Source organism: Anolis sagrei, chromosome 9 (assembly GCF_037176765.1).
Source record: "Anolis sagrei isolate rAnoSag1 chromosome 9, rAnoSag1.mat, whole genome shotgun sequence".
NCBI classification, from domain to species: Eukaryota; Metazoa; Chordata; class Lepidosauria; order Squamata; family Dactyloidae; genus Anolis; species Anolis sagrei.
The window spans coordinates 1675809-1689338 of record NC_090029.1 but is presented as its reverse complement, the minus strand read 5'-3'; the positions used below and the strand labels follow the sequence as shown (position 1 = coordinate 1689338).

At 50.4% G+C, this 13530-nt stretch overlaps 1 protein-coding gene across 3 annotated transcripts in view; it reads right to left on the bottom strand.

Annotated features, from left to right (window-relative positions):
* RAB27A (RAB27A, member RAS oncogene family) overlaps positions 1-12785 on the bottom strand; it is a 38551-nt gene extending 25766 nt beyond the window's left edge. The window contains exon 1 of one of the 3 annotated variants that reach the window (XM_060755834.2): positions 12328-12785. Coding sequence is in view for 1 of the 3 variants with exons in the window: in XM_060755833.2 (XP_060611816.2) it covers positions 9003-9170 (168 nt within the window). In the remaining 2 variants the exon portion in view is untranslated. Of the gene's footprint in view, positions 1-3219; positions 3312-9002; positions 9201-12327 lie in introns of those variants that run through there. The other 2 variants (XM_060755833.2, XM_060755836.2) reach the window with 2 other exon arrangements.
* Positions 12786-13530: the final 745 nt, after the last annotated feature.

Genomic DNA, 13530 nt, shown 5'->3' with positions numbered 1-13530 from the left:
TCCAAAGATTTCCAGGGAAACAGCCCTAAAGACCAAAGAACTCCAGCTGGAGAACATCTAAGCCTTATTATTATTATTATTATTATTATTATTATTATTAAACTTTATTTGTACCCCGCTAGCATCTCCTGAAGGACTCGATGCGGCTTACAAAGGCCAAGGCCTCAACACAACAACAACAGACAATAATAATACAAGACAAAGCAAATTAAAAACATAAGCAATAACAAAACATTACACTATTACGCAATAAAACCAGGGCCGGGCCAGTGATGGGTACAGGTTAAAAAGTGCTGGGTGTGACATGTGGTATGTTGGGATTCTGGGCAAGTGCAAAGTGCAGAGAATCTTAAACTCTAATAAAGTGCTTCTGGGACGTAGTGCTGGGGGTTATCCTAATCCAGAAAGGCACATCGGAATAGCCAGGTCTTCAAGTTCTTCCTAAAGACTGCCAACGTGGGTGCTAGTCTAATGTCTTTGAGGAGGGCGTTCCAAAGTCGGGGGGCAACCACAGAGAAGGCCCTGTCCCTCGTCCCCACCAAACACGCTTGCGACGCAGGTGGGATCGCGAGCAGGGCCTCTCCGGATCATAGAATCATAGAATCATAGAATCAAAGAGTTGGAAGAGACCTCATGGACCATCCAGTCCAACCCCCTGCCAAGAAGCAGGAATTGCATTCAAATCACCCCTGACAGATGGCCATCCAGCCTCTGCTTAAAAGCTTCCAAAGAAGGAGCCTCCACCACACCCCGGGGCAGAGAGTTCCACTGCTGAACGGCTCTCACAGTCAGGAAGTTTTTCCTAATGTTCAGATGGAATCTCCTCTCTTGTAGTTTGAAGCCATTCCTCCCTTGTGTCCTAGTCTCCAAGGAAGCAGAAAACAAGCTTGCTCCCTCCTCCTCCCTGTGGCTTCCTCTTACATATTTATACATGGCTATCATATCTCCTCTCAGCCTTTTCTTCAGGCTAAACATGCCCAGTTCCCTAAGCCGCTCCTCATACGGCTTGTTCTCCAGACCATTGATCATTTGAGTCGCCCTCCTCTGGACACATTCCAGCTTGTCAAGATCTCTCTTGAATTGTGGTGCCCAGAATTGGACACAATATTCCAGGTAAAGTGGTCTAACCAAAGCGGAATAGAGCATGGGGAGCATGACTTCCCTGGATCTAGACACTAGGCTCCTCTTGATGCAGGCCAACATCCCATTGGCTTTTTTTGCCGCCACATCACATTCCTGGCTCATGTTTAACTTGTTGTCCACGAGGACTCCAAGATCTTTTTCACACGTCCTGCTCTCAAGCCAGGCGTCACCCATTCTGGATAAACGGAGGGAGCGGTTGGGTTCACATACAGAGGTAGGCTGGTCCCAAACCGTTCAGGGCTTTGTAGGTAAGCACCTGCACCTTGAATTGGGCTCGGAAGATAAACGGCAGCCAATGGAGCTCCTTGAACAGGAGGGTTGACCTCTCTCTGTAAGGAGTGCCAGTTAACATCCTGGCCACCGCCCGTTGAACCAGTTGGAATTTCTGAGCCGTTTTCAAGGGCAGCCCCACGTAGAGCACATTACAGTAGACCAATCTAGAGGTGACCAAGGCATGGACCACGCCAGCCAGATCAGCCTTCGCGAGGTACGGTCGCAGCTGGCGCACAAGTCTTAGTTGTGCAAAGAGGAGATTCCATCTGAACATGAGGAAGAACTTCCTGACTGTGAGAGCCATTCAGCAGTGGAACTCTCTGCCCCGGAGGGAGTGTGGTGGAGGCTCCTTCTTTGGAAGCTTTTAAACAGAGGCTGGATGGCTATCTGTCAGGGGTGATTTGAATGCAATATTACTGCTTCTTGGCAGGGGGTTGGACTGGATGGCCCATGAGGTCTCTTCCAACTCTTTGATTCTAGGATTCTATGAAAAGCCCCCCCGGACACCGCCGACGCCTGAGCCTCAAGCGTAAGTGTTGAATCCAAGAGGACTCCCATTGGCCACCCATTGGACCATCTGAAATTTTTGAGCCGTTTTCAAGGGCAGCCCCACGTAGAGTGCATTACAGTAGTCCAATCTAGAGGTGACTACGGCATGGACCACCCTGGCCAGATCTGCCTTCATGAGGTATGGTTGCAGTTGGCGCATGAGTCTTAGTTGTGCAAAGGCCCTCCCGGCTACCACCGATGTCTGAGCCTCAAGCGTAAGCGATGAGTCCAGGAGGACCCCCAAACTGCGGACCTGTGACTTCAGGGGGAGTGCAACCCCGTCCAGCACAGGTTGCCACCCTATACCCCAGTCTGGTTTGCGATCGACCAGGAGGACCTCTGTCTTGTTGGGATTGATCTTCAGCTTGTTCCTCCTCATCCAGATAGACACAGCGGACAGGCACTCGTCCAGCACTTGAGGGGCTTCCTTGGAGTTAGGTGGAAATGAGTAGTAGAGTTGTGTCTCATCTGCGTAGAGATGGCACCCAACTCCAAAACTCCGGATGACCTCTCCCAGCGGTTTCATGTAGATGTTGAAAAGCATGGGAGACAGAATAGAGCCTTGCAGGACCCCACAGGTCAAAGGCCAGGGGTCCGAGCAGGCATCTCCCAGCTTCACCATCTGGGACCGACCCTCCAGGAAGGACCGGAGCCACGACAGAACCGTGCCCCTGAGGCCCATCCCGGAGAGTCGTTCCAGAAGGATTCCATGATCGATGGTATTGAAAGCCGCTGAGATGTCCAAGAGAACCAACAGGGTCACACTCCCCCTGTCCAGCTCCCTGCAGAGATCATCCACCAAGGCGACCAAGCCCATCTCGATTCATCTAGATTCGTTCTACGGCACGTATGAAGAAGGAATTCTAAGCAGGCGGAAACTGTAATGGCCAAACTACAAGAGAGGAGATTCCATCTGAACATTAGGAAGAACTTCCTGACTGTGAGAGCCGTTCAGCAGTGGAACTCTCTGCCCCGGAGTGTGGTGGAGGCTCCTTCTTTGGAAGCTTTTAAGCAGAGTCTGGATGGCCATCTGTCAGGGGTGATTTGAATGCAATATTCCTGCTTCTTGGCAGAATGGGGTTGGACTGGATGGCCCATGAGGTCTCTTCCAACTCTATGATTCTATGATTCTAGGGCACTTTTTGCCGTTGTGCATTCAGTTCAGCAGCAAATCCTTTCTTTGGTTTCAAGGTTTTGAAAATCGAGGTGCACATTAAATTTGAGACTTGAGTCAATACGGGTATATTTACTTACTCAGACCCAAGTTTGTGTGATCCCTGGCCTGGGCAGGAAGGAAGGAAGCAGAGCGGCCGTGGGTTATCTTTTGCTCCTGAAGGATGGCTTCTATGGGTGAAGGAGGAAGAAGGAGCAGGAAGTGTCCTTTCCTTTGGGATGGGGCCCCCAACCCAAGCCCCCCAAGTAACCGAGTAGGCGCCTGACCCTCTTGCCTGCTCAGCAGTTCCTCCAAGAGACCATAGAATAGAATCATAGAATCCAAGAGTTGGAAGAGACCTCCTGGGCCATCCTCCAGTCCAGCCCCATTCTGCCAAGAAGCAGGAATATTGCATTCAAATCACCCCTGACAGATGGCCACCCAGCCTCATAGAATCCAAGAGTGGGAAGAGACCTCCTGGGCCATCACCCAGTCCAACCCCATTCTGCCAAGAAGCAGGAATATTGCATTCAAATCACCCCTGACAGATGGCCACCCAGCCTCATAGAATCCAAGAGTTGGAAGAGACCTCCTGGGACATCATCCAGTCCAACCCCATTCTGCCAAGAAGCAGGAATATTGCATTCAAATCACCCCTGACAGATGGCCACCCAGCCTCATAGAATCCAAGAGTTGGAAGAGACCTCCTGGGACATCATCCAGTCCAGCCCCATTCTGCCAAGAAGCAGGAATATTGCATTCAAATCACCCCTGACAGATGGCCACCCAGCCTCATAGAATCCAAGAGTTGGAAGAGACCTCCTGGGACATCATCCAGTCCAACCCCATTCTGCCAAGAAGCAGGAATATTGCATTCAAATCACCCCTGACAGATGGCCATCCAGCCTCATAGAATCCAAGAGTTGGAAGAGACCTCCTGGGCCATCCTCCAGTCCAGCCCCATTCTGCCAAGAAGCAGGAATATTGCATTCAAATCACCCCTGACAGATGGCCACCCAGCCTCATAGAATCCAAGAGTGGGAAGAGACCTCCTGGGACATCATCCAGTCCAACCCCATTCTGCCAAGAAGCAGGAATATTGCATTCAAATCACCCCTGACAGATGGCCACCCAGCCTCATAGAATCCAAGAGTGGGAAGAGACCTCCTGGGCCATCACCCAGTCCAACCCCATTCTGCCAAGAAGCAGGAATATTGCATTCAAATCACCCCTGACAGATGGCCACCCAGCCTCATAGAATCCAAGAGTTGGAAGAGACCTCCTGGGACATCATCCAGTCCAACCCCATTCTGCCAAGAAGCAGGAATATTGCATTCAAATCACCCCTGACAGATGGCCACCCAGCCTCATAGAATCCAAGAGTTGGAAGAGACCTCCTGGGACATCATCCAGTCCAACCCCATTCTGCCAAGAAGCAGGAATATTGCATTCAAATCACCCCTGACAGATGGCCACCCAGCCTTATAGAATCCAAGAGTTGGAAGAGACCTCCTGGGACATCATCCAGTCCAACCCCATTCTGCCAAGAAGCAGGAATATTGCATTCAAATCACCCCTGACAGATGGCCACCCAGCCTCATAGAATCCAAGAGTTGGAAGAGACCTCCTGGGACATCATCCAGTCCAACCCCATTCTGCCAAGAAGCAGGAATATTGCATTCAAATCACCCCTGACAGATGGCCACCCAGCCTCATAGAATCCAAGAGTTGGAAGAGACCTCCTGGGACATCATCCAGTCCAGCCCCATTCTGCCAAGAAGCAGGAATATTGCATTCAAATCACCCCTGACAGATGGCCACCCAGCCTCATAGAATCCAAGAGTTGGAAGAGACCTCCTGGGACATCATCCAGTCCAACCCCATTCTGCCAAGAAGCAGGAATATTGCATTCAAATCACCCCTGACAGATGGCCACCCAGCCTTATAGAATCCAAGAGTTGGAAGAGACCTCCTGGGACATCATCCAGTCCAACCCCATTCTGCCAAGAAGCAGGAATATTGCATTCAAATCACCCCTGACAGATGGCCACCCAGCCTCATAGAATCCAAGAGTTGGAAGAGACCTCCTGGGACATCATCCAGTCCAGCCCCATTCTGCCAAGAAGCAGGAATATTGCATTCAAATCACCCCTGACAGATGGCCACCCAGCCTCATAGAATCCAAGAGTTGGAAGAGACCTCCTGGGACATCATCCAGTCCAACCCCATTCTGCCAAGAAGCAGGAATATTGCATTCAAATCACCCCTGACAGATGGCCACCCAGCCTCATAGAATCCAAGAGTTGGAAGAGACCTCCTGGGACATCATCCAGTCCAACCCCATTCTGCCAAGAAGCAGGAATATTGCATTCAAATCACCCCTGACAGATGGCCACCCAGCCTCATAGAATCCAAGAGTTGGAAGAGACCTCCTGGGACATCATCCAGTCCAACCCCATTCTGCCAAGAAGCAGGAATATTGCATTCAAATCACCCCTGACAGATGGCCACCCAGCCTCATAGAATCCAAGAGTTGGAAGAGACCTCCTGGGACATCATCCAGTCCAACCCCATTCTGCCAAGAAGCAGGAATATTGCATTCAAATCACCCCTGACAGATGGCCACCCAGCCTCATAGAATCCAAGAGTGGGAAGAGACCTCCTGGGACATCATCCAGTCCAACCCCATTCTGCCAAGAAGCAGGAATATTGCATTCAAATCACCCCTGACAGATGGCCACCCAGCCTCATAGAATCCAAGAGTTGGAAGAGACCTCCTGGGACATCATCCAGTCCAACCCCATTCTGCCAAGAAGCAGGAATATTGCATTCAAATCACCCCTGACAGATGGCCACCCAGCCTCATAGAATCCAAGAGTTGGAAGAGACCTCCTGGGACATCATCCAGTCCAACCCCATTCTGCCAAGAAGCAGGAATATTGCATTCAAATCACCCCTGACAGATGGCCACCCAGCCTCATAGAATCCAAGAGTGGGAAGAGACCTCCTGGGACATCATCCAGTCCAGCCCCATTCTGCCAAGAAGCAGGAATATTGCATTCAAATCACCCCTGACAGATGGCCACCCAGCCTCATAGAATCCAAGAGTTGGAAGAGACCTCCTGGGACATCATCCAGTCCAACCCCATTCTGCCAAGAAGCAGGAATATTGCATTCAAATCACCCCTGACAGATGGCCACCCAGCCTCATAGAATCCAAGAGTTGGAAGAGACCTCCTGGGACATCATCCAGTCCAACCCCATTCTGCCAAGAAGCAGGAATATTGCATTCAAATCACCCCTGACAGATGGCCACCCAGCCTCATAGAATCCAAGAGTTGGAAGAGACCTCCTGGGACATCATCCAGTCCAACCCCATTCTGCCAAGAAGCAGGAATATTGCATTCAAATCACCCCTGACAGATGACCATCCAGCCTCATAGAATCCAAGAGTTGGAAGAGACCTCCTGGGACATCATCCAGTCCAGCCCCATTCTGCCAAGAAGCAGGAATATTGCATTCAAATCACCCCTGACAGATGGCCACCCAGCCTCATAGAATCCAAGAGTTGGAAGAGACCTCCTGGGACATCATCCAGTCCAACCCCATTCTGCCAAGAAGCAGGAATATTGCATTCAAATCACCCCTGACAGATGGCCACCCAGCCTCATAGAATCCAAGAGTTGGAAGAGACCTCCTGGGACATCATCCAGTCCAACCCCATTCTGCCAAGAAGCAGGAATATTGCATTCAAATCACCCCTGACAGATGGCCACCCAGCCTTATAGAATCCAAGAGTTGGAAGAGACCTCCTGGGACATCATCCAGTCCAGCCCCATTCTGCCAAGAAGCAGGAATATTGCATTCAAATCACCCCTGACAGATGGCCACCCAGCCTCATAGAATCCAAGAGTGGGAAGAGACCTCCTGGGACATCATCCAGTCCAACCCCATTCTGCCAAGAAGCAGGAATATTGCATTCAAATCACCCCTGACAGATGGCCATCCAGCCTCATAGAATCCAAGAGTTGGAAGAGACCTCCTGGGACATCATCCAGTCCAACCCCATTCTGCCAAGAAGCAGGAATATTGCATTCAAATCACCCCTGACAGATGGCCACCCAGCCTCATAGAATCCAAGAGTTGGAAGAGACCTCCTGGGACATCATCCAGTCCAACCCCATTCTGCCAAGAAGCAGGAATATTGCATTCAAATCACCCCTGACAGATGGCCACCCAGCCTCATAGAATCCAAGAGTTGGAAGAGACCTCCTGGGACATCATCCAGTCCAGCCCCATTCTGCCAAGAAGCAGGAATATTGCATTCAAATCACCCCTGACAGATGGCCACCCAGCCTCATAGAATCCAAGAGTTGGAAGAGACCTCCTGGGACATCATCCAGTCCAACCCCATTCTGCCAAGAAGCAGGAATATTGCATTCAAATCACCCCTGACAGATGGCCATCCAGCCTCATAGAATCCAAGAGTTGGAAGAGACCTCCTGGGACATCATCCAGTCCAACCCCATTCTGCCAAGAAGCAGGAATATTGCATTCAAATCACCCCTGACAGATGGCCATCCAGCCTCTGCTTAAAAGCCTCCAAAGAAGGAGCCTCCACCACACTCCGGGGCAGAGAGTTCCACTGCTGAACGGCTCTCACAGTCATGGGCCATCCAGTCCAGCCCCATTCTGCCAAGAAGCAGGAATATTGCATTCAAATCACCCCTGACAGATGGCCACCCAGCCTCATAGAATCCAAGAGTTGGAAGAGACCTCCTGGGACATCATCCAGTCCAACCCCATTCTGCCAAGAAGCAGGAATATTGCATTCAAAGCACCCCTGACAGATGGCCATCCAGCCTCATAGAATCCAAGAGTTGGAAGAGACCTCCTGGGACATCATCCAGTCCAACCCCATTCTGCCAAGAAGCAGGAATATTGCATTCAAATCACCCCTGACAGATGGCCACCCAGCCTCATAGAATCCAAGAGTTGGAAGAGACCTCCTGGGACATCATCCAGTCCAACCCCATTCTGCCAAGAAGCAGGAATATTGCATTCAAAGCACCCCTGACAGATGGCCATCCAGCCTCATAGAATCCAAGAGTTGGAAGAGACCTCCTGGGACATCATCCAGTCCAACCCCATTCTGCCAAGAAGCAGGAATATTGCATTCAAATCACCCCTGACAGATGGCCACCCAGCCTCATAGAATCCAAGAGTTGGAAGAGACCTCCTGGGACATCATCCAGTCCAACCCCATTCTGCCAAGAAGCAGGAATATTGCATTCAAAGCACCCCTGACAGATGGCCATCCAGCCTCATAGAATCCAAGAGTTGGAAGAGACCTCCTGGGACATCATCCAGTCCAACCCCATTCTGCCAAGAAGCAGGAATATTGCATTCAAATCACCCCTGACAGATGGCCATCCAGCCTCTGCTTAAAAGCCTCCAAAGAAGGAGCCTCCACCACACTCCGGGGCAGAGAGTTCCACTGCTGAACGGCTCTCACAGTCATGGGCCATCCAGTCCAGCCCTATTCTGCCAAGAAGCAGGAATATTGCATTCAAATCACCCCTGACAGATGGCCATCCAGCCTCATAGAATCCAAGAGTTGGAAGAGACCTCCTGGGACATCATCCAGTCCAACCCCATTCTGCCAAGAAGCAGGAATATTGCATTCAAATCACCCCTGACAGATGGCCATCCAGCCTCTGCTTAAAAGCCTCCAAAGAAGGAGCCTCCACCACACTCCGGGGCAGAGAGTTCCACTGCTGAATGGCTCTCACAGTCAGGAAGTTCTTCCTAATGTTCAAAGACCAAAGACAAGCCCGTCCTGGAGCGGAAAGGGGCCCAAGCAAAGCCTTTCCCTTTGACCCACCACGCTTCTCCACCACACACTTCTCCTTCTTCTCCTCTTTCTTCTCCTCTTTCTCCGTCTTGCCTTTGCAAACTTCAAAGGGGAACCAGGGCAGGATCCCTCTCTGTGGTTTCCCGGCCGAGCCGCCTGTCCGAGTGGCAGTCCCACATCATATGATCCCTCTTTCATAAAGAAGGGCTTTCTTCTCAGCCTGGTGGGAACTCGATTAAGGAGCAGCTCCAACAAAGTCGCCTTTGATCTCTCCTCCGACTAAGAGCATTACGGTCCTGGGAAGAGAGGGACGGAGCCAGGCCGGAGGGGGAAGTGGCCCATGAGAGAAGGGGCCACCCTCACAGAACCGACTCGAGAGCAGGACATGGGAAAAAGATCTTGGAGTCCTCGTGGACAGCAAGCTAAACATGAGCCAGGAATGTGATGTGGCGGCAAAAAAAGCCAATGGGATTTTGGCCTCTATAGTGTTTAGAATCCAGGGAAGTCATGCTCCCCATGCTCTATTCCGCCTTGGTTAGACCATACCTGGAATATTGTGTCCAATTCTAGGCACCACAATTGAAGAGAGATATTGACAAGCTGGAATGTGTCCAGAGGAGGGTGACTAAAATAATCAAGGATCTGGAGAACAAGCCCTATGAGGAGCGGCTTAAAGAGCTGGGCATGTTTAGCTTGAATGGTTAGACCGCACCTGGAATATTGTGTCCAATTCTAGGCATCACAGTTCAAGAGAGATATTGACAAGCTGGAATGTGTCCAGAGGAGGGCGACTCAAATGATCAAGGGTCTGGAGAACAAGCCCTACGAGGAGCGGCTTAAGGAGCTGGGCATGTTTAGCTTGAATGGTTAGACCGCACCTGGAATATTGTGTCCAATTCTGGGCACCACAATTGAAGAGATATATTGACAAGCTGGAATGTTTCCAGAGGAGGGCGACTCAAATGATCAAGGGTCTGGAGAACAAGCCCTATGAGGAGCGGCTTAAGGAGTTAGGCATGTTTAGCTTGAATGGTTAGACCGCACCTGGAATATTGTGTCCAATTCTAGGCATCACAATTGAAGAGAGATATTGACTCTAAGCTGGAATGTGTCCAGAGGAGAGCAACTCAAATGATCAAGGGTCTGGAGAACAAGCCGTATGAGGAGCGGCTTAAGGAGCTGGGCATGTTTAGCCTGAAGAAGAGAAGGCTGAGAGGAGATATGGTAGCCATGTATAAATGAGAGAGGAAGCCACAGGGAGGAGGAGGGAGCAAGCTTCCTTTCTGCTTCCCTGGAGACTAGGACGCAATGGAGCCATGGCTTCAAACTACAAGAGAGGAGATTCCATCTGAACACGAGGAAGAACTTCCTGACTGGGAGAGCCGTTCAGCAGTGGAACTCTCTGCCCCGGAGGGAGTGTGGTGGAGACTCCTTCTTTGGAAGCTTTTAAGCAGAGGCTGGATGGCCATCTGTCAGGGGTGATTTGAATGCAATATTCCTGCTTCTTGGCAGAATGGGGGTGGACTGGATGATGGCCCAGGAGGTCTCCTCCAACTCTTTGATTCTATGATTCTTAACATAAGGAATGTTGCAAACATTTGCTTAACTTGAAAGAACCATTGTCACTGTCCTTATCAGAGTTTACTTTTCAGTTCTCATTAGCAACTTTTAATTACAGTCCAGCAAGCAAGCAGTTAGTCATTGAAGGCCTTAATCATAGAATCATAGAATAGAATCATAGAATCAAAGAGTTGGAAGAGGCCAATGCGAGTAGCAGTTTCTGGGATGTATAGTTCACCTAAAATCAAAGAGCATTCTGAACTCCACCAGTGATGGAACTGAACCAAATATGGCACACAGAACTCCCATGACAAACAGAAAATATATATCAATGATTGGTTGGGGGGGGGGGGGGCACCAAAATACTGTTTGCTTACAGTTGAAAATTACCTAGGGACCCCATGGGCCCTCTAGTCCAATCCCCTTCTTCTGTGCAGGAAAAGCACAAACAAAGCACCCCCGAAAGATGGCCATCCAGCCGCTGCTTCAAAGCCTCCACCCCACTCTGAAGCAGAGGCCTCGCTGTGACGCAGAGCAAACGGGGAGAGAGGAATCATCGAATTGAAGAGACCCAACGGGTCATTTGATTTCGTTTGTTTTCATGAAGGCATTGAATGTTAGCCACTTTTTTTGTTTGGAAACTGCCCAGAATCTCCTTGGGGAGATAGGGCAGGTTAGAAATAAAGTTCATTATTGGGTTGTTGTAGGTTTTTTCGGGCTATATGGCCATGGTCTAGAGGCATTCTCTCCTGACGTTTCGCCTGCATCTATGGCAAGTGACCTCACTACCTCTGAGGATGCTCGCCATAGATGCAGGCGAAATGTCAGGAGAGAATGCTAGAGGCACTGCCAGGCCATCAAATGCTAATCCAGGTGGTCAGTTGAAACATTCCCACCTAGCTCCAGCAGACAAGAGTCTTTTGTCCCACCCTGGTCATTCCACAGATATATAAACCCTGTTTTCCTAGTTCCAACAGACCTCACAACCTCTGAGGATGCTTGCCATAGATGCAGGCGAAACGTCAGGAGAGAATGCCTCTAGACCATGACCATATAGCCCGAAAAAACCTACAACAAGGACATCTAATCACCTCTCAACAAAAGATTGCCCCTGGCACTGCCAAGCCATCAAATGCTAATCAAGGTGGTCAGTTGAAACATTCACACCTCGCTCCAACAGACAAGAGTCCTTTGTCCCAATCTGCTCATTCCACAGACATATAAACCCTTTTTCCTAGTTCCAACAGACCTCACAGCCTCTGAGGATGCTTGCCATAGATGCAGGCAAAACGTCAGGAGAGAATGCCTCTAGAACATGGCCATATAGTCCGAAAAAACCTACAACAACCCAGTGATTCCGGCCATGAAAGCCTTCGACAATACAAAGTTCATTATATTTTTATTTTTAGCACAACCCCCTTCTTGCATGCAGGAAAAGCACAATCAAGGCACCCCCGAGAGATGGCCATCCAGCCTCTGCTTCAAAACCTCCATTAGATCCTGAGGCGGAGAGTTCCACTGCTGAACAACTCTTCTTAAGGTCAGGAATACAAATCTCATTATATTGTTATTTTTAGCACAACCCCCTTCTTGCATGCAGGAAAAGCACAATCAAGGCACCCCCAAGAGATGGCTTCCAGCCTCTGCTTCAAAATCTCCATTAGATCCTGAGGCAGAGAGTTCCACTGCTGAACAACTCCTCTTAAGGTCAGGAAGGTCTTCCCAAAAGTCAGATGGGATTGCTCAGAGCCCTAGTTTCCAGCTTGCTCCTTCCTTACGGCATACTTTCCCTTACCTGCGGGAGGAAGGAAGAAAGGAAGGACGGATGGACGGAAGGTTGGATCTACAGGAGGAAGAGGAAGGGTCGGAGGAAGACAATGGCGGCGATGTGTCTCTGGGTCAGGGTCCGGTCCATCAGCCCTGCTTCTTGGTGGGAGGGGGCCCAGCGGTGGGTCCCAAACCCTAGACCAGGCAGGCAAGCAGGCAGGCAGACAGAGAGAAACCCCGAATGACTCTCAGCTGCTTGTCATGTGCTTCTGGCTTGTCTTGGTCAAGTGATGGGGAGCTCCTGTGCCAGCCCCAGTGCCCTCCCCTTGCAAGAAGGGGCCTCCCTCTGACCACAGGAAAGGAGGGAGGAAGGAAGGGGAGCAAGAGGAGGAGCACCACCACTGTGGAAACTCAGCCCTGCCTGCGCGCCCACCCCCTGCTCCCTTCCGCCTGAGGCCTGTCCAAAGCTGCAGGGCTCCATTGGATGCAAGGCAGAGGTTGCGGCTACACCATTCCATCCCCGGGACTTGGCTGCCGTTGCTGCTTCGTCACCCCACTTCCTTCTGGTGTTACGGCACCACTTCCTCTTCGACTCCTGCGCTGCTTGCCCAACACAAAGACCCCTTGGCCCTTTCCCTCTCACGCCACAACCCAAGGAAATAATGTTTGGAAATATTCAACGGGGGAGAAAATAAAGAGTGGTGAAAGAAGTGACAAGTGGAGTGCCGCAGGGTTCCGTCCTGGGCCCGGTCCTGTTCAACGTCTCCATTCATGACTTAGATGAAGGGCTAGAAGGCAGGATCATCATGTTTGAAGACGACACCAAATTGGGAGGGATAGCCAATAGTCCAGAGGACAGGAGCAAGAGTCAAAGGGATCTTGACAGATGAGAGAGATGATGGGCCAAAACTAACAAAATGAAGTTCAACAGGGAAACATGCAAGATACTCCACTTTGGCAGGAAAAACGAAATGCAAAGATACAGAAAGGGGAAGGCCTGGCTCGAGAGCAGGACGTGTGGAAAAGATCTTGGAGTCCTCATGGACAACAAGTTAAACATGAGCCAAGAATGTGATGTGGCGGCAAAAACAGCCAATGGGATTTTGGCCTGTATCAAGAGGAGCCTAGTGTCTAGATCTAGGGAAGTCATGCTCCCCATGCTCTATTCTGCTTTGGTTAGACCACTTTACCTGGAATATTGTGTCCAATTCTGGGCACCACAATTCAAGAG